This window comes from Pogona vitticeps, chromosome 1 (assembly GCF_051106095.1).
Source record: "Pogona vitticeps strain Pit_001003342236 chromosome 1, PviZW2.1, whole genome shotgun sequence".
NCBI classification, from domain to species: Eukaryota; Metazoa; Chordata; class Lepidosauria; order Squamata; family Agamidae; genus Pogona; species Pogona vitticeps.
In genome coordinates this window covers 242696017-242717336 of record NC_135783.1, presented here as the reverse complement: position 1 = coordinate 242717336, position 21320 = coordinate 242696017, and the positions used below count along the sequence as shown (strand labels likewise).

The 21320-nt window shown below is 46.1% G+C and overlaps 1 protein-coding gene across 2 annotated transcripts; it reads left to right on the top strand.

Moving 5' to 3' along the window:
- Positions 1–4827: 4827 nt before the first annotated feature.
- DNPEP (aspartyl aminopeptidase) lies at positions 4828–20952 on the top strand. Of its 2 annotated transcripts, none has more exons than XR_013540665.1 (15): positions 4828–4965; positions 5160–5238; positions 7952–8040; positions 8426–8539; positions 9204–9329; positions 12409–12539; positions 13110–13194; positions 13344–13448; positions 13780–13857; positions 15755–15838; positions 16181–16341; positions 17600–17643; positions 19131–19232; positions 19972–20139; positions 20816–20952. XR_013540665.1 is itself a non-coding variant. In XM_020792128.3 (15 exons), the coding sequence occupies exons 1-15, from the start codon at positions 4960–4962 to the stop codon at positions 20864–20866; spliced, it is 1419 nt and encodes a 472-aa protein (XP_020647787.2). In that variant the 5' UTR covers positions 4828–4959; the 3' UTR covers positions 20867–20952. The 2 variants fall into 2 exon arrangements, 1 of the variants encoding a protein (XP_020647787.2); XM_020792128.3 differs by having other exon boundaries at positions 17600–17639.
- The last annotated feature ends 368 nt before the right edge of the window (positions 20953–21320 follow it).

Genomic DNA, 21320 nt, shown 5'->3' with positions numbered 1-21320 from the left:
TGGGTTATTTCAAATTTAGGTTTGCCCTAACCTGTGGGGAAGGTAGAGGAATAGAAATGTTAGGAACCTAATGATGTAACAAGAGCACTGCTGGAACAGCCCCAAGTGCTATCTGCTCCACTGTTCAGTTCACACAATGGCCAAACTACAGGGAAGTCCACAATCAGGACAAGAGGGCAACAGCAACCAATAGGTCTACTGGTGCTGGAGGAGGTATATCCATTATGACTAGCAGTCACTAACTTCCATTGTTTGTTTAATTCCCTTTGAAAGCTGTCCACGTCAGCAGCCATCATTACATCTTGTAGCAGCAAATCCCACAGCTGAACTCTTTGCTTTGACTATCTCGGGTGATACCTGTATTCTGAATTTCCCTGTAATTTGTTCTGCTAGTGTACATCCATTACCTTTACTCTCTTAGTGTTTTTCTGGTTCAACGATCTCTGACACTCTCTCCCTAGATGTCGAGCTGGATAAACGCATTGGGAAAGCAGCTACCATGTTCTCTAGACTCTCAAAAAGAGTATGGCTTAATAAGAAGTTGACGGCATACACCAAAATCCAGGTCTATAGAGCCTGTGTCCTGAGCACACTCCTATACTGCAGCGAGTCCTGGACCCTTTGTGCACGGCAGGAGAGGAAACTGAACACCTTCCATATGCGCTGTCTCTGACACATTTTTTGTATCACCTGGCAGGACAAAGTTCCAAACAGAGTAGTCCTAGAACGAGCTGCAATTTTCAGCATGTACACATTATTGAAATAGTGCCGTCTACGTGGGCTTGGGCACGTCATGAGAATGGCTGATGGTCGGATTCCAAAAGATCTCCTGTATGGAGAATTAGTGCAGGGAAGCCGCCCCCGAGGGAGACCACAGCTGCGTTACAAGGACATCTGCAAGTGGGATCTGAAGGCCTTAGGAATGGACCTCAACAGATGGGAAACCTTGACATCTGAGCGTTCAGCCTGGAGGCAGGCGGTGCATCATGGCCTCTCCCAATTTGAAGAGACTCTTGTACAGCAGGCCGAGGCAAAGAGGCAGTCCCGAAACCAGCAAAACCAGGGAGCTGGACAGGGGACAGACTGTATTTGTTTTCAATGTGGAAGAGACTGTCACTCTAGAATTGGCCTTCTAAGCCACAAAAGACGCTGTTCCATGACCTCCATACAGAGCACGTTACCATAGTCTCTCGAGACTGAAGGATGCCTACTATATATATCAAATCAAGGATTAGAAAGATAATCCTTTGAAATGTGCAGTACTCTGCATGAAGAAGCCCAGAAAACTCTCTCAGCATGCTCAGCATCCCATAATGAGTGCGCACATCAGCTCCCACCCAGTCCCATGAGGGCTACCTTATTCCCATCTGTAGAAGCTTGAGATACGTTGTCTCCAGCACATTTTTGGTATCACCTGGCAGAGCAAAGTTCTAAATAGAGTAGTCCTAGAATAAGCTGAAATTTTTAGCATGTATACATTACTGAAACAGCGACGTCTATATTGGCTTGGGCATGTCATCAGAATGGCTGACGGTCGGATTCCAAAAGATCTCCTGTATGGAGAATTAGTGCAGGGAAATCACCCCAGAGGGAGAGTACAGCTGCGATACAAGGATATCTGCAAGCAGGATCTGAAGGCCTTAGGAATGGAACGTAACAGATGGGAAACCTTGACGTCTGAGTGTTCAGCCTGGAGGCAGGTGGCATGGCATCTCCCATTTTGAAGAGACCCTTGTCCAGCAGGCCGAGGCAAAGAAGCAGTCCCGAAACCGGCAAAATCAGGGAGCTGGACAGGGGACAGATTGTATTTGTCTTCAGTGTGGAAGGGATTGTCATTCTCGAATTGGCCTTCTCAGCCACATTAGATGCTGTTCCAAGTCCTCCATACAAAGCACGTTACCATAGTCTCCTGAGACTGAAGGATGTCTACACACCGAGAAACTTTAGATAGTGGTTATAGAAGAGAAACTGAATTCACAGAATGTATAAAAAATACAGTGGTGCCTTGCTTAATGGGCGCCCCATTTAACGACGAATCCGCATAGCGAAGAAGATTTTGCGATCACTTTTGCGATCACATTGTGATGTTCCCTATGCGATTTTTCCCCATAGGCCCCATTTCCCCCCAGCTGACCGGTGGGGGCTTCGGACCTTCCGAAGCTCCCACCAGTCAGCTGGGGGAAAAAGCCGGCAGGCGCTCGAGAGGAGGGCGGGGGAGCCTTCCTCCACCCTCCTGGCCAAGCGCTGGCCGGTTAGCCGGCCGAAAAAGCTGGGGTGCGCTCAGGAGGAGGGTGGAGGTGCTTTTCCCCGCACTCCTGGTCAAGCGGCGGTGAGTCAGCCAGCCGAAAAAGCCAGCGTGTGCTTGGGAGGAGGGCGTGGGAGCCTTCCCCTGCCCTCCTGCCCCAGCCCCATTTTCGGCCAGCTGATCGGTAGTTCCAAAATGGCCACCGCAACTATTTTCGCGTGATTTCCTCGCTTACCGAGGGCGTGAAAATGGCAGCGCTATGGAGGATCTTCGCATAACGGTGAGTTTGGGCCCCATAGGAACGCATTAAACTATGGGGTTTTCCCACCCACATTGCAATGTTTCCGGATAGCGACAATTAATCCAGAACGGATTAACGTCGCCATGCGGGGCACCACTGTACATAGCTCTGTTGAAATTTAGAAACTGCTCAATGAGTTTCAGCCAAAACAGTTTATGGCTCTCTTCAGGGGGTTTAATTTGTGCTATATATTGAATCTTTTTCCTTAGTACAGTGGTGCCTCATTTAGCGATGTTAATCTGTTCCGGAAAAAAACGTTGCTAAGCGATTTCATTGCTAAATAATTTTTAAAAGCCCATAGAAACGCATAAAAATGCGTTTAATGCGTTCCTATGGGCTTAAGAACTCACCTTAAGCGAAAATCCTCCATAGGGGCGGCCATTTTCGGTACCTCTAAAGCGAGGCAAAACAGCGGGCGGCCATTTTGTTTTCCCAGCGGCCATTTTGAAACCGCTGATCAGCTGGCCGAAAATGGGGGCTTTGCGATGATCACTTCCCCGCGATCATCGCAAAGCGAAATTTCCCCATAGGGACCATCACAAAAAAGTCCATCGCTAAGTGATTCCGTCGCTAAGAGAGGCACCACTGTAGTCTAGTGGAGCTGCGTAACAGACAAAAAAAAAAGGGGGAGGGAGAAATTAAATTTATATCCCAAACTAATGCCCCTGAATGCCCTAAACTCTTTTGGCCTTATCTATCTATCTATCTATCTATCTATCTATCTATCTATCTATCTATCTATCTATTGGCAATTCACTATTCTGGACAGTTTCCAACAATGGAAATAAACATAAAGAAAACAACTATTCCTAACCCATAAAATATAACAATATAAAAAACATAAAAGGAGAACAACAGAGCAACAACATTGACAACAGAAAAAAATGCAAAATATAATAAACATAAATGAAACTAAGTAAGAATATATATTTATGCATCCTGAGACTGTGGGGTCTCTTTTATAATTGGATCTATTGGGTGATGCCAATTTCTTTTCTTTTTTTAGGTACTAGAGCAACTGTTCATAACTAGGTGCCTCCAAAACTGTTGGACTGCAACTCCCATCATCACCCTGCTGGGTTGACAGAGGTGAATATAGGACAACAGATGGAAAATACCAGAGCCAATACTCTCTTCTATTCAGAACTGCTGGATAGCTCAGTGGTTTAGGCATCAGAGGTTGGGAGCTCAGTTCCGCAACTGTGCCTCCTTGACAGGGGCTGGACTCAATGATCCATAGGTCCCTTCCAGCTCTGCAGTTCTAAGATTATATTAAAACAGTCCCAGATAATAGTGTGAAACAAGGCAAATTATGCCTACTAATGGACAAAGTGCGGCAAAAGCACACTGCCAAAACAGCTGCCCAGAAACACCTCAGGAAGCAAATGTTGAAGGGAGAATAGCCGTGACAAGACGTCCTAATACAGGGCCAGCCCTGAACTCCGAAAGCTAGTTGGCTGCCTCCAATGGAGTGCAAAGCCTCTGGGCTGCAAGGTTGTAAGATCACCAGTTTGAATCCACATGAGGGAGTGAGCTCCCGTGGCTTGCCCCAGCTCCTGCCAACCTAGCAGTTCAAAAGCATGCAAAAATGCGAGTAGATAAATAGGGACCTCCTCGGTGGGAAGGTAATGGCGTTCCGTGTCTAGTCGCGCTGGCCACGTGACTACGGAACTTGTCTACAGACAAAACGATGGCTCTACAGCTTGGAGATGGGGATGAGCACTGCGCCCTAGAGTCGGACACAACTGGACTAAATGTCACAGGGCACCTTTACCTTATGCAGTGGGAAACCATGTCCCTTTCGCTGCCTGTATCGTCATCTAGCTAGCGTATATGGAGCAGCAAAGGACGGTGACGTCACCCCTTTCGGGCGGGAAAGATCTTCTGGGGCAGCCCTCCTGGAGCTCAAGAGGCCCGGTCTGATCTGAAAGATTTGGACGGGAGGCCTCGTGCAAACCTCGTCTGCAGAGGGGGGACAAGACAAAAACTCGACAACCTAGCCTTAAAATCGGAGTTGAGAAAGTTACAGTTTTGCACTACACCTCCCTGAATCCCCCAGTCCGCACGACCGGGTTCTTGTGCCAAACTGTAACTTTCTCACCCTCTCATTAGAATCGTGATCTAGCATGAGAAACACAGAGTCCTTTATGCACGCGGAAGGCAGAGCAACCTTTGGAAAACGTCCGCCCTCCTTTTCGAGCCCTTAATAATTAATCCGGGGCTCTTCCGCAATCCTTCTCGGTTGTACCAAGGTCCTCCGGCAGGGGGCATCAAACCCCAGCGTCCCTTCCCAAGTCCCTGGCCGGCTAAGCGGAACAGGGCGGAGCCGGTGTCGAGCTCGGCGAGGCGAGGGTGGCTCAGACTCGTCAGGCGCGTTTTTAGCCGGTTTTTGGGGGCGCAGATTCGGTGAACTATGCAGGTACTGCGGTGGGAGCTCCTTGCTCGCCGCGCTGGAGTATCAGATCGGGGGCGGGGGGTTTGCCAGGGCAGATGGGGGTGGGATGAAGAAAACGGCCCCGGTTTTGGCTGGGAATGTCTTGTTCCCGGGTTGTGCCGGTGGTGGGTCAAGAAGAGGCTTCCGCCGCCCATGACTCTGCTCCCTTTCCTTCCCAGGCAGGCTCCAAGCAGGCAGTGCTGGCGGCGGCGCAGGAGCTGCTCAAATTCGTGAACCGGAGTCCCTCCCCTTATCATGGTAAGAGGGAGGAGACAGAAGGGATCGGGGGGCGCGGGAGGGGGGGGCCCTCCGAGACTAGTTTGACGCCGGTTCGACAACGATGGCTATAGTTCGGACTAAGAAGGGGCCTCCCTTAACCTACGCCGGGTCGGCCCCTTGTTTGGCTACGGTCTGAGCTGCTTTGCGGGTGCTTCTCCCGTTTTGTCACAGGTCAGGGCGACACGTGTAGAGTAGTTTTACACGATAATCCACCGTTCTCATCATCAAAGAATTTAAGGTGACAGTGCGGGCAGGCACTCACAAAAAGGTTACTGAATCTATAGTTTCAGATATAAACTGTCTCCCCTACCACAGGCTTTAATTAAAATATAATACCTCCTTTCGCTAATCTAAAAACAAAGGTTTTTCTTGGGCTATGGGTCATAAGGAGCAAGAATCTACTGTATATTAGCATAATACCTTTATTGTTGCTGTTCTGTGTTGTCAAGTCAGAACTGACTCATAGCGCCCCTGACTGGATTTTCAAGGTAAGTTAGATATTTAAGAAGTGATTTTACCAGTTCCACTCCCCCAATTACTGTAGTTTCCATTGCTAAATAGGGAATTTGAACCTTATTTTCCAGAATCCTGGCCCATCACTCAATCCACTAAACCACACTGAGCGCAAAATAAATAGCTTTATTAGGCCACCCAAAATGACACAAAATTGCTTGCAAACTTTTGAGATCACCTAGATCTCCCATTCAGGCTGGAGAGTTACACAGTATATCTTTGGTGTTGTTTTAATCACAGCTGTTTTCCTTTCTCTTTTCTGCTAGTAGCCTTCATGCATGGATGCCGATTAGTGCATCAGAGGTGCTTTTTAACAATACAGCTGATACTTAATTGGAGTAAGCTCCATTTTAAGTGTCTTGCCAGCTGTCATTTTCACCAACATTAATATATCTTGTTCACTTTCTCAGTTCATGCACATCCAGACAGATCTTCTCAGGACAATTCGCACCCTGTTTGATCTGTTTCGGTATGACCTTTTTAAAAAGAATCCAGTGCCCCACTTCAACTGGAACATGAACAATGGGATTAACCTGCTTTTTGTTGGCGGGCATCCACTTTTGCTCCACCAAAAGCCTTCATAATTTTCTCCAAAATGTTTCCTCTTTGTCTTATCTGCAAGCCAAGGTGAATGTAATCTGGCAGGATCTGAGTCTTTGATTTCAACTTAATTACCATTTTGGAGACTGGATTGTCCTGATTCAGGGAGGCTCCTTGGGGCAGTTTTGAATACAATTAAAACTGGAAGATACTTTATCCTCCCTTCCATGCACCCACACTTGCCTGCTTATGGAGGTACCTTTTCATTACATGTCTTTATCTTCATTTCACTGTAGCATTTGACAGAATCTTTTCTCATGAAGATAACAGGCTGGCAAACACCAACTATTCTCAACAGATAGAGGTCCCATATCTCACCAGATCACTTTAACGGGTGTGCCCCTGTCTCTCCCACCCTTATACTATTCCTGGAAATCTTAGACTCTGAGAACCCAAAGAGATATGGAGAGCTTCTTGAAGACATTTGTATGCATGTGGCTTTGCTTTGTGTCTTCTGAGGGCTGCTTGTAAGATGTTTGGGATTCTTGTTTTGTTTTTCCTTTTAGTACTTCAGTACATTTAGTAGTATTAGCTTTGCAACACAGTTTCTATTCTTTATGTGTAGGTTCTAGGAGCTGAAGTTAAAAATAGCTAGGAAATCCCTACCTCTGATATACATGGTGTTTGCTGGCTTAGGCTCTCCATTGTATTAAATAAATAGCTGTATTAGTCTGTCTCAGTAGTTTGGCAAAATCAAAGGAGAAAAAGAAAAAGCACCGTGGCACTTGAAAAGCTAACCTAGGGAACACCAATCATGAGTGCAGGCACTAAGCTCTCACCTAAGAAAGTCAAGGGAAGGAGTTAGGGTTAATCTTGTAAAAGGTGGCTGCAGGGTTGAATGCTAACGAAAACCTAACTTTAGAAATCTAACTAATAGATGGTGTTCTATATATTTTTGTGATCCCTGTCCATAACTCCTTGGCTTTTCTTTAGTCTCTTCCCTACTTGAGTGACTGTCTCCCCACCCCCCACTCCCAATCAGCATCTTGTTTTTTCTTTCTGGACATTGAACTCAAGTGCAATGAACAAGGACTGATTAGCTAACTTAGTATAGTGATTGTAAGGCAACAGCAAATCTTAAATGTTTCTGTGAAGGTCTGGCGATAAAGATGGGCCTTGTATAGGCTGAACTAGATTGCCTGAGGGAGCAAATATGCTGTTGGAAGAAGGAGTTGTCTGCCACTCAGCCTACCCTGAACACCCCACACCATCCCCCAAAGTAGCCTGCTACCCAATGTGTGGTGGAGAATTTTCTCCTGCAGCCTGTGTTAAAGGAGGGCTCAACTGCCATTGCAGGTAGCTTTTGTGCATGGGAAGGAAGGGTCTGCCATCTTGTCCTTTACTTGAGGGAACAAAATGTCTTGGGCCTGTCATGATCCCCAAATGGAACTGCGTTGGTCTGATTTGAGTGGAAGGTACTCAGAATCCTGTATGACTCCTAATGGGATTTCCAGCCTAATTGTTCAGGGGAGTCAGATGGCTCTTTGGCATGTACCCTGTTGCCACAGCTCCTTAACACTTGTTCAGTTGTGTGTATTCATGGCCCACTGATGACTGCTCATACTGTTTCCACCTGCAGTGATTGCTGAGTGTCGGTGTCGCTTGCTTCAGGCAGGCTTCCAAGAACTGAAGGAAACTGAGCACTGGGATATCCAGCCTAACCGTAAGGTAAGGAAGGAAGAAGTGGGCCTTCCATGGGGAATGGGGGATAACCTCTCCATCATAACAGTCTGTAGTAGCAGTTCTGAATCTCCTGGAATGGGGAGTGAGTGGGTGGAAGGCAGAGCTTGGAAAAGATACTTTTGTACTATAAGCCCCAGTCCAAAAAAACTGGCTAAAATCCTGTTAGTTACAGTGACCAGTGTAACTCAATCAGCATAGATCTGAGCAGCGAAATGTGTAGATTAAGAAGCCACCAGAAGCATTTGTTTTGTGAGGCCAGTCATGTGACTCAGTGCTCAACAGCAAATGTCCACACTGACGACTTGTTACAATTCACCACTAATAGGATTCCAGCCACTGATGTTTCCCCTCTTTTGCTTTTCCACACAAGTACTTTGTGACCCGAAACTTCTCAACATTGATTGCCTTCGCTGTGGGAGCCCAGTTCCAGCCTGGAAATGGCTTTACCTTGATCGGTGCCCACACTGACAGTCCGTGTCTGCGGGTAAGTTCTTGCCCCACCCTTGCTTTTGGCACTACTTGGCATGTCCTTTTGGGGGGGTTTTTTGTGCTAAATCACCTGTCCGCTACCTTCTCACTGCTCCAGTTTTCTCTATCATCTTTTCTCTCTTCCCCTCACATCTTGTAAACTTGCCTATGTCTAGCATGGCAGGGGTGGGGAACCCTCTAGATGTTTGTACAGCAAAGAACCAAGCCCCTTGCCTTTGAGCATGCTGGGTGGGATGTCTGGCAATTGAAGTCCAAAACATAAAGGGTCTCTCCCCCCCCCCCCCAAATGATAGGGTTTCAGCTGTTTTTCCAGCCTGAGACTTTCTACACTGCAAGAACTGCAGGAAGCATTGCTCTCCCACTCTGAAAAACAACAGCATATTTGTTGGGTGTTATTAAAGATGCTTCTCAATAAATACAGGCGACCCAAAGACAGAAAGTGGCCAAATTAAAACCATATCTCTAATATCTTAGATTGATAACTCAATCGTACAGGTATGTTATTGCAAGGCTTTAGAGCATTCCACTTCCAGGCCACAAAGATGGCATGGCCCGTCTTTGGCAGCTGTGTCAGTTTCCCCCTTTCCTTACAAATGAGGAGGGTTCTCTTTGTTTGGGGCTGTTGGAGGGATATATGAGTGTGTTTCTATGTCATCCAGGTGAAACGCAGTTCGAAGCGCAACCAGGAGGGCACCATCCAGGTGGCCGTGGAGACCTATGGGGGAGGCATCTGGAACACCTGGTTTGACCGTGATCTTTCTGTTGCTGGAAGAGTCATTGTCAAGGTCCGTCCTACCTGAGGCACTGCACTGTGGGGCTTAATGTCTGTTTGATTCTTAGACATGTTCAGCCAGAAGGGGTCTTAAGACTCATCTAATCCTTCATCTGTAACTGCTACTGTGTCCCTTTCTTAGGTTACCTCAGTGGTGTAGGAGCCACTGTGATGACACATATTGAAGTGTCTCTCCAGAAATATTTGCATCTTAGGATCATGTGGGAGAAACTGATCCAACTGCTTCTCTTTCCACCTTTCACCATTGCCCTGGGGTGGGAAATACCACAGTTCCCATGCTTCTTTGAGACAATATAAAAGAGATTCTTCATTACTTTTAACCAAGTTGTCACCATTTGTTTGGGCACTTGCCTTTATATATGCTCTCAGACTGCAGCCTTGGGTTGATTATCTCGGTTTTACGCTATTGGATGAAAATTGAGCTCTTAACCTGAATTGATAACACTGAGAAGATACTTAATGAAGTGAACTGAACTGTTTATCATGTGGAACGATAATATTATAGGCATTGCTTTCATTGGGAGAGCTGCAGCAGAGGTGCTAACAGTGAATACCCTTCACAGGGGACAGAGTGCATAAAATGTTATTAAACATCAGCACTTTTAATCTACTGTCTAATGAAGTACCTGATCAGTGCTTTCAGCCCCAATAAACATGAGTGCACTCAGAGGACCCGGTTGCTTAGCTACGTTTTAGTAGGACTGGAGTCTGGTTCAAAGTATACAGGGCAGATTTTTTGCTAGTGGGGCTTAAATGTCCATAATATGAACACCACGTTTTCTATTATGTCTTTGCACCGTTAGCCCTGGAAATGATGGACACCTGTCACTTTGTCCTGCAGCACACTCTGCCCAGTCAGCTAGGGATCACTTTCACTTGTGGTTGTGGCTCTTGTTCCTCTTTTCTGTATTCCTACCCCACCACAGCTAGTTCAGCCACACTTGCAAAATTGTCCGTGGTTTCTTTGCTTTAGGTTTTCTGCCTTTGGTTTAATTTCCTGTTTCAAGGTCTGCCACCAGATTTATCCTGTTCCCTGGTTGGGCCAATCCCATTCTACCTTGAGAAACCTTTCTCTTCCAGTTCTCTTTGAGGATCCATTTCTGCTTTGCTTTGAGAAACCCTCTTCCTTTTGGTGCTCTCATTTCAGCCTGTACTTTTGTCAAATGAAGCTTATCGACCACCAAGGAGGAAGAAGAGAAGGTTTCCTTGCCTTGATTTACTGTAAAGGGATGTAATTTGCCATTGTCCAGCTAACTGCATTTCTGGGATCTGAAGGCTGACCCTGTAGTCTTTAGGCTGTCAGTACTTTGAATGTGGTTGGTGGGTTGGATTGGTGAAGTCTCAGACAAACAGTGAAGAGTAGAGAGTTCATATTAATTAGAACTGAGGAAAGGGAGAAGGCATGGAATTTGTAAGCAGGTTGATTTTACCTCTTTGTGCTTGGAAAGTCATTATGGCAAGTTGTAAAACACCTCCAGGGACACCGTAATTGCTTGTAATGAGCATGTGTTTATTAAAAATAGGTTGCTCCTGAGAAGACCTGCGGAGTGCAGTAGCTTGCACAGACTTTTAAAATGTTCAGTTTTTTTTAAAGAAGAGTTTCTCATAGCTGGATTAAAAAGAGTTCCCCATGGTAAATCTGAAAACATATTGAAAGTTTCTGCAAAAACATTAGAAATTAAGCTTACATAGCACAGCACATTCCAGAAGTTGGGTAGGATTTCTTCAGTGCAATGACAGCCTGTACACAGTGACTCCTTTCCTATGGTCTTGTGACAGCTGGTCTTCTGCAGTATCGGTTTCTCTAACCATAGCTGAGCAACACTTAAGAATGAGTGGCAGCTTGGTTCAGGGTGGGATGTCAGCCTGGCTGATGAAAACAGTCTCTTATCCAACCTCTGCTGTCCTGTATATATCGGGCATGGGTGGAAAGTACTGTTGGATTCTTAACCCCTGTAGGAAACATGGATAACAGTAAGGAGTTGTACTCCAGCACCATCAGGAAGGCCAAAGGCTCTCCATTCCTGCTATAAACAAAGACTAGATGCTTGGTGCTTACTGCTGTCAGGCATGAAACATCTGTCCTGCTCTTACTGTATGATGCCTTATTGTATGTATGTGTTTAGTTAGAGCCTCATTGAAACCCTAAGTGTTGAGTAGGCAGAGGGGCAGAAGTGGTGGACTGCAGCTTCCTGGATCTCACCCTTAATAAGGTAGAAACAGTCCAGTAGAGAAAAGCTTCTGAGCATCTGTATTAAAGAGATAATGGCATCAGGAGAGGGAACTGATAGTTTCATGTCCGTGAATTCATCAAAATGAGATGTAAAGAGGTGGCTCCAAAGTGCTCCTATTTATACTTTGGCTGAAAGCTACAGGTCTCCAGAGAAGGGTATTTCCCACTTTGTGATCTCTGGGGGTTTCTGCTTCTGCTCAACCAGATTATTGTGTCACTGAGTAGTGGAGTAGGGAATTAATCTTCCACTAGGCAGATGTTACACAGAGTTGTATTTGTTTATGTGTACACAGATCATTATCTGCTGAAATGTTTATGAGTTTATGTGACCAACAATGCTCAGTGAAAAGACAAAAACGTTAAGAAGATGTAGTAGAGGTTATCTGCAGCTGGATTTTTTGACTTTTTATGTTTTTTAAAAATATTTTGAAACAGGCTGTTTGTGTCGGAGGGGCTTCATTTTTATTTCAGCAGTGGTGTTAGGGGAGGAAAGTATTATTCCCCTCCCCTCCAATCACTCTTTATAGAAAGCTGTATGTGGGAGGAAGGAATGATATATTCCTGCTGCCAGTTTTAGAGTTGTTTTAGTCAAAATTAGAGGTTCACATCCTGTCAGCTTGTGTGCTTGAATGCCTCATGTGGATGACTGTTTTGATTCTTAGAGAGTTTTTTTATGTTTTGTTTTGTTTGATACACATTTCTGCAAAATCATTCTTTGGAGGACTGTTTGCTAGTATATTTTAGCTTTTGCCTATACTGCCTTTTTGCTGTTATACCCATTGAATATGGCAGAGCTATCCATGTATTACATTGGTGTCTATTCTGTTTTCAATTTTAGGACTCCTCCACAGGGCGGCTGGAGCACCAGCTGCTGAAGGTGGAACATCCCATTCTCCGCATCCCACATCTGGCCATCCACCTCCAGCGCAATGTGAATGAGAGCTTTGGACCAAACACTGAGCATCACCTGTGAGAGTGTAAACCAGCATCTGCCCTCCCCATAACTGTTCTAGGCTATACATCCTTTTGGGAAAGGTCCTGACCCACCAGAGCAAAAGTGTGTTTGGAGAGAGAGGGGTATCACTGAGGACTGCAGGGAGGCAGTTCTCTGAAAATTAGCACACCTCCATTCTGCTTCTGAATCAGCAGCATCCTCCAGATAGCAGAATTCAAATCCTTTCTCTTCACCTTGTTATCTTTACAAGTTTAGCTTTTGAAGTTTTTGTTTTGTCTTTTAGCTTCTTCATTGTTTAAAAAAGTTCTCAGTATTGACATGACTTCGAAGGAGGTTCTTTGTTTGCCTTTTCAACAGCCATGTGGCAAGAGATGGGCTGCCAGGTGTACCTCTGTGTTCCTCTCAACAGCGATGGGACGAAGAGCATCCTCAAAGCCACCTTCTGAGGAAGCTCATACTGCGAGAACATGCCTGGCCACAGTCCCCCAGTGACTTTCACAGCCCAATGGGGACCAGATCCAGGATCTATCAAATTGCAACCCAACACTCTAGCTGCTATTATAACACTGTTTGCCCTTCTACAGGGTGCCGATTCTAGCCACAGAAGCCCAGGCAGCACTGGAGAAGGAGGAATCCATGACAGGGACAACTTGCAGCACATCATTTCAGGTAAGATGGGGCAAAGTGAAAGTAGGTGGCTTAGTTGGAGCAGTCCCATAGAAGGATAGGTTTGTATTGTGGGAGAAAGTCTTCAGTTTCTGGGTTGTAGTAGGACTCTTATCTGTTCTGCTCACTTCTGGAAACTTTGATTTGAACAGAATCGACACCCTCCGGCTCTGTTGTCCCTCATCTGCTCCCAGCTGGAAGTGAAACCTGAGCAAGTGGTAGAAATGGAACTGTGTCTGGTGGATACCCAGCCTCCTGTGAGTTTAATTCTTTGTGGGGCACTAGAGGGTGACAAGAGGGGGCTATTCATGAGAGAATTGACTTTGAAGGTGCAGAGTGCTGGACAGACAGAATAATTTCCTTGTTCTGTACAACTTTCCCCGAGTTAGAGAGAGAAGAAAAAGAGAGAAGAGGGGTTTTATTCTAGCAGCATATTCTAGGAGATTGTTGCAACTGTTTTCTTCTAACTTGTAGAAGCCTAAAAGTAGACTGGTTGAGCGTGGGAGAGAGATCCTTGGGAAATGGGTAAAGAAAAGGGCGGGTGTGAATGCAGGCTATGATTCTTTCTCTGTGTGACTCCTCTTCCAGACACTAGGTGGCGCCTTCAATGAGTTCATATTCTCCCCTCGCTTGGACAACCTACACAGCTGTTACTGTGCTTTGCAGGTGAGTACAATAGGTAGGAGGAGCACTACAGCCCAAAACTGATCAGTGATCCACTCCTCCTTCCTTCAGTGCCATGGAGAACAATCATGTTTTAATAACCATGCTTTTTCAGGAGAACTGGACTTTCTTTATACGTGGCCTAGAGGCTACTTGTAACCCCCTCCCTCAATAGTCTGCCATTTGATTATGTGCTAGAAACAACAGTTATTTTCTCAAGCCAAAGATGAGCTGATCTAATTATCTTGACCCCCTCAAATGTCCAGATTGTTCTTATACAAGTGGGAATGGCTATATGCACTTGTTTGCTGTATTCTCTAGCCCAGCAGTCCCCAACCTTTTTGGCACCATGGACCAGCTGAGCCTCTGAGGAAAGCAGGGCACGCCCCTGTGCTCGTGCATGCTCTCGGGTGCATGCGTGCACCAATGCTCCCCCACCCCTTCGCGCATGCACAGGAGCATCTGCACGCACGCCCACCCCTTTGTGCAGGTGCTTGGGTGTGAGTGTGAAGGGGTGGGGGAGCGCTCACGCTGGTGCTGGCATGTGCACACGTGCAAAGCTGTTGTGGGGAGGGGTGTGTGTGTGGGGGTGGGGTGGGAGATCTGTCTCCGTGGCCTGGTCTGGCTTAGGCCATGGACCAGCACCAGGCCACGGATCAGGGGTTGATGACCTCTGCTCTAGCCCACAGCTTTCCTCTCTTCTCTGGGGAAGCTCTGAAGTAGAAATTCCACAGTAGTGGAATTTGGTGAGATTGGGAGTCTCATCCATGTTTCCAGTTGCACTGAGCTCTGTAACTATGTTTGGCCAAACAGCTGCATTTCCACACCTGTTGAAAACATGAGAAGGTTGCAGGTAGAGAGACTGTAGGAATTGTTCCTCCATTCATACCAGTCTGGAGCAAAAACCGTGGGCTTTTACAAAAGTGAAAGTGAACTAGTTAAAACAAATTTGTGCGAGAGGAAGGGATGAAGAAAGAAACAGGAGAATGCCACATTTGTTTATGTAACACAAACCTAAAATATGGAGGCGCTTATGAGGCAACCTAGTATGAGAAAGCTTGGGGCTTGTGTGTCTTAACATTTTGCTGAAAGGACAATATTCATGGGGCATCTGTGGCATTGTAGTGAAAACCAAATTGAATCTCATTTAAATTCTCCTTCCAGTATGACTACAAAAGGTGCCTCTTACCTGTCCTTGTGACACCACCCGGTGTACCACCTTTTGAACAAAGATGGAGACTAGCTTCATAGCTGAGCTCATTCGAGCCTTTGCAGTTCCTCGAGCAACAAGGAGAACTTGCTCAGAAGAACACAAAAATCATGTGTTCTCTGGCCTTGTGCACTTTTTCTAGATGGCATACTTTGAACTTGGATAGTTGGGAAGAGGATGTGTCCAGGAGGAGCCATAAATCGGCTTTTTTCAAGAGTGAAAATTATTCCAGGGCTTTGTTTGTAGGAGGTGAAGTGGCTGTGGACACGCTTGTAATTCTGGTCTTTCCACATGGACTCTCTCGCCCCATTCCTGGGCAGTGAGTCTTTTTTATTGGCCTGGACAGTAGCTGGCACTCATCGTATTCCAAACCACAACTGAGCTTCATGGTGGCCACACTAGCCAGGGTCTCCCCCCCCCCCCCCCAAATGATTCTTCTAAATGAGATTGCTAATCTTCTTCCTCCTGGAGTTGCCAACAGATATCATCCTGTTCCAGAGCTGACCTGTGAGGTGAAAGAAGCCTATGGATATTGAATCATTGGAACCCAATTTATCGATAGCATCCTATCTTTCTATTGCTGTATGATGACATGCAAGCCTATAGGAAAACCAACAGAAAATGTTTCTGAGTCTCTTCTATCTCTCCTTGTCCTGTTGATTTATCCCAGTCACTTATCTGTCTCCACAGGCTCTGATTGAATCTAGTGAAGTACCCGGAGCTCTTGCCCAAGAGCCAAATGTGCGCCTTGTTGCTCTTTATGACAACGAAGAGGTCAGTGGAAGGGTTTCCAGCATGGCCACACTTCCTGGGGAGGTGGAAAGTAGAAGAAGCTTGCAGTGTAATAAGTTGAAGGAATATAATTATTTGGATAGCAGCTAAGCCTAATGGAGTAATGAATGGTAAGAAAAATGTGCTAGAGTATAAGGAGGTGACAAGAGAGAACAACTGGAGTTGTTCTCCCAGGAAGGATAAGAGTTAAGATTCTGAGTAGTGCCAAACTTGGAAACGTCACCAGTTTTTGACAGCTAGGGGATTCTGGGAGTTGTAGTCCAGAACAGAAATGTTTCCATGCTCTGGGTAGTTCTCTTATACTGACTGCAGCCTCCCTGGCAGGTTGGTTCAGAAAGTGCCCAAGGTGCGATGTCCCTACTCACTGAACTCGTCCTTCGGCGTATCTCAGCGTCACCCCAAAACCTGACAGCATTTGAGGAAGCTGTACCAAAGTCCTGCATGATTAGTGCAGATATGGCCCACGCAGTGCATCCCAATTATGCGTGAGTATGTTGCTGTGTCCACTGCAGAGAAGCGCACGAGGGGTTGGTGGGAGAGGTCAATAAATTATTATTTTTATTTTATTTGCTTAATTTTTATACCACCCATCTGGGCAAAGGGCACTTTGGGTGATTTACAACAAGAAGTACACAATAAATGTGGCTAAAATAAATACTACCAACCTGAAAAGAATAGTATGAAAAAAATACAGTTAAAATACAGAGAAGTACAGTTGATGTGAATAGATAATTAAGATGGTGGAATTAGATCGGGTTAAGCAAAAAGGTTCAACAAGCTCCGCAGGTGTGATATTTTGAAACAGTTGCCTAAATAACAAGGTTTTTAAAGATTTCTTAAAAATTGCTAGCGTATGGGCCAGGCGATTGCAGGAGGCATTTCATTCCACAGCCAAAGAGCAACCACCAAGAAGGCCCAGTTTCTCAATTTCTCCCTCCAAGCCTCTCTCAGGGTTAGTGTCCTCAGCCAGCCTTCATGGGATTTTGAGGTAGGACAGGCAGATCTGGTTGGAAGTAGGCATTCTGCCAGGTACTGAGGTCCCAAACTGTTTAGGACTTTATAGGTTAGACCCCATTACCTTGAAGCTGACATGGAAGCAAGACAGTTAACCAGTGGAAGGCAGCCAAAATTGAGGAGATATGTTAATATTTATTCACTCAGTCATAGAAAACAGTGTGACATTTTTGAAAGCGGCCTACAGTGAACATGGGTGAGTAGAGATGTTCTTCTGCAGAATTTGGAAAAGTCACCTTTTAGAACTACATCTCCCAGTGTCCTTTTTCAGAGCTTTGTCTGTATGTATTTGGAGATTTTGTTGTATTTTGTTCCAGAAGACACACCCAGCCCCAAATCAACTCCCATATAAATTGTGCCCTCAAGCTTGATATGACTCCCAGCATCACTGCTGAGATAGTCTTCCTTATTCCTCCATAGGTGTACTGCATTAGTCTGCATTCTACCAGGGAAGTGACACACTCTTCCTCTCCCTGATTGCCTCCAGGAAACAATCTTTCTGTTCCAAGTAAATACATTTTTGTCTAGGCTGATATATCCAAAATGCTTTTCCGCTGCTAGCGCAACCGCCCCATTTTTTTTTTTAAAAAAAATCCCTGCTCTGAAATGCCACTCCATCCCTTCCCTCATTATTTTCAATCCTCTGTCTCATCTTTGAAATTCAGACTCGTGCTTTTTGACATGAGAACATGTAGTGGGTCTAATCTGATGCTCTTTTTTTTTTTAAAGGGATAAGCATGATAAGAACCACCGACCAGAGTTCCACAAGGTAGGTAGGTAGCTGGAGTGGGCTGGGCAACAGTACCATGGCAAGCAGGTTGGAAAGAGTTCCCCAAGTGCAGGCTGAACCTGGCAAATGCAGAAATCAACTCTGGAAATCAGGATTATTTCACCTCATTGTTTTACAGCCATATTCATGCTTCCCACCTAGATGATAATGGTGGTTTTGAACTGATACAGAAGTAAGGATGGATGGCTTATGTGGCAAAGATTTTGTGGGAGAATGGGCTGAAGGAACACTCTTTGGGGGAAATTTTTGCATATATTCCCCCAGCCCCAGTATGTATACTAAATTTATTAATTTTAATCATTTAAAATTATACTATCATATTTGCCAGCGTACAAGGCGACTGGCAGTATAAGACAACCCCCCAACATTTCCACTCAAAATATAGAGTGGACGGCTCTGCTGCGGCGCTGGCGGCGGCTGCCCGGGGCTCTGCCCAGGCCCGCCCTGGAAGTTCATGGCCGGCGGGGAGGAGGGCAAGGAAGAGAGGAAGCGGCTGGGTGGGTGACGGCAGGAGGAGGGGGAAGAGGGGAAGCGGCCAGGCGGGCGGCAGGCGGGCGGGCGAGCGAGCAGCTGGCTCAGCAGCGAGAGGGCGAGGAAGAGGGGGAACGGCTGGGTGGGCGGCGGGAGGAGGAGGAGGAGGAAGAAGGGAAGTGGGTGGGTGGCAGGTGAGCGAGCATGCAGCTGGCTCAGCGGTGCGGGGTGGCGGGCTCTGGCCGCTCAGGCATGGCCGGCTCTGCTTCTCTCCATCCAGACTGCCTGCCTGCCCGCCCACCTGCCTTCCCGGCCAGCATGGCCCCGCGTCACTCACTCAGTGGTGGTGGCGGCGGCTTCTTCCTGGCCCAAATGATGTGCACCTGGCATACAAGACGACCCCCCCACTTGAAAGCATGTTTTTTGGGCCAAAAAAGTCGTCATGTACGCCAGCAAATACGGTATATTTCTTTTTTGAACATAAAGCAAGGGAGCAATTATGCCTGTCACCTATCTGGGGAGGAACAAAAAAATCTGACAAACCATTATTTGTTACATTTTTATGAGATTTTTTTCTCCAGAGTGTTCAGGGCACCAGAGAGGGTCCTTCACCTCATTTGTATTCTTACAATAAGCCTGTGAGGAAAATTGGATGAGGGACAGAGACTGATCCAAGTTCCCCCTTTAACCATCCTCGTTTTGTCTTAGAAGGCAGTAGATCTTAACTTTCCACAACACTTGCGATACTTGTCTGTCTTGGAAGATCAAATGATCAGAGACTTTTGGGTAGAGTGGGCGGCATAAAAGTTGAATAAATAATAAATGATAATGATAAGTGTCAAGCATTGGTTGAGCCTTATAGTTAAGACCTCAGCAAAATTGTATATCTCAGATATTGTAGGGCAGGACTGAGGGATGGGTGCATGGAAACTTAAAGGGGATAAGGTGAAAGACTGCAGGGCTATTCCTCTGTCTTGAGTCCGCTGGTTTCCTCTGCAGGGGCCTGTAATCAAAGTGAACAGCAATCAGCGTTATGCTTCAACTGCTATCACGGAAGCACTGATCCGTGAGATTGCCAGCCGTGTGAATGTCCCCCTTCAGGTAAGTCTTATTCTACCTCTGTGTGAAAACTGACCCAAATTACTTCCTTATAGTTGAGGATTATCATCTTAAAAGAGGGAGATGGGGCAGGGGTGCTTCTGCTTGGCTAGAGATACAAGGAAACCATATAGAGTTGTGTCTCTCTGCAGTGGATTTCATTGTTTGCAGTCAGTGGAGTAAGTTGCCCTATGTGCCATGGGAGAGGACCAGAGACAGAAGGATTTTGGAGTTAAGTGCTATGAAGATTGCTTTTCTCTACTTAAAGATGCTTTGGTTCCCCAGCCATTTTATTTCCCCGTTGTTTTTTGTTGGTTACATTTGTATCCAATTTTCCATTCAGTCAGCATGGCTTTCCCTTCTACTTTATCCTCACAACCACCCTGTGAGGTAGATCAGGCAAAGACCATGCGACTCACTCAACGCCAAGGCCACTCTTGAGAGTTTTGTGGCTGACTGGATTTGAATCCATGCCTTCTGCTACTCAAACACTCTAATCACTATTCCACACTACCTCAGGTTCCTTGTTCTGTTATATCCCATAGAACTTTCTAGATGTTGGAGTTGGGATTGACAGCATCAAGAGCCTTATTCCCCCCAAAAATTGTTCCAGAATCTAGGTTCAGCAGTTCTTTATTTGTTTCCCCTCGCTATCTAATTTTCAGCTAGTGAGCTTTTCTCTGGGCATTGCAGGTGCCTGTCAGCAGTTTGAAACCCCTTTTTTCCTTTTTGTCCATTGTAGGAATTCATGGTCCGGAATGATTCTCCCTGTGGCACCACTATTGGCCCCATCCTGGCCTCCCGCCTTGGCTTGCGCGTGCTAGACATGGGCTGCCCACAGCTCGCTATGCACTCCATTCGCGAGATGTGCTGCACATCAGGAGTCCTTCAGGCCACGACTCTTTTCAAGGTGGGCAGCAGCTCTGGTGGTTTTGCCCCGAGGGTGGCATCATGTCCTTTGGGGGAGGGGGAAGGCTTTAAAGGTATTGGCAGATGACATTTCTATCCTGGTTTGTGCCTTACATTTACTCTTACATTTAAACCCCACCTTTCTCCAGAGGAGCTCTTTACCCCATGTTGTCTGACAGCAATGCTTGTGAGATAGTGTTTAGGCTGAGAAGTTGGGCAAGGAAGTGGCTTCTCTTCCATAAACAAGAATTCTCTTAGTGGACCTTTTCTCTCAGATTGGGAAGGACACTGAAGGCTGTAAAGGCATGAGGCTCTAGAAGGAAAGTTTGGCAGAGTCAGAGGTCCAGCGTGTGTGAAGCACTTGGTGCAAATAAGATGTCCATGTATAATGTTCAGGCCATACTACCCTTACACACAGACATCCGTGGTTGAGAGTTGGGCCCGGCTGCCTCCCACACACACTCCCTCTCTTCCTTGTCTGTATGTTACCATGGCAACGACAGCGGCCCTGAGTCAGTGATTGGTTTCCATGGCAACATTGTGCCTCACGATTTTCTAGCTGCCATGGTGACACTATCATGTGTGTGTGTGTGTGCTGACAGCTGCCCTGCTTTCTCCCCTGAGGCCTCTTCTCCTATCTCTCTCCAAAACTAATTCCTCCTTTTTCTGTTTCCTAGGGCTTCTTTGAGCTGTTTCCAGGCCTGGATCAAGAACTGACGAGCAATTAATGAACGTCTCAAATGCTGGAAGAGGCTAGCCCCTCACTTTCTTTCCCCCAGTCCAGAAAACAATTAAAACACCTTTAATTCAGCAACTTCCTGGTTACACATGGGCTTGTTTCTAAGTAGTTGCAAGTTTATTTTCCTTCTCTTGAACTGTTCCCTTGAACAAACCTGGCACCTCATCCTGTGAACTGTAGTAGATTCAGAGCAGAAGAACCTGTGGCATAAAACAGCTTGGCCTTGCCTCTTTGTCTTTCGAAGTAGTCAGAAACAGGAAACGTTGCATTTTCCTGAACCAACTCCCAATATAGCCCAGCCAGTGTGGCTGTTCTGGCTGGGATATTCTGGGAATTGTAGTCTGGAAAAGCAACTCCTCCATTTCTGACAGAAACTGTTTTAAGAAGTTTTAAAGGGTGATCCACAGTTATCTCAGTGCTTCAAGTGGGCACAGAAATTATAG

Coding starts and splice junctions, on each gene's coding strand:
- DNPEP (XM_020792128.3), top strand. Junction 9,330..12,408: donor CTGGAAGAGTCATTGTCAAG/GTCCGTCCTACC, acceptor TTTCAATTTTAG/GACTCCTCCACAGGGCGGCT. Junction 13,449..13,779: donor TGGTGGATACCCAGCCTCCT/GTGAGTTTAATT, acceptor CTCCTCTTCCAG/ACACTAGGTGGCGCCTTCAA.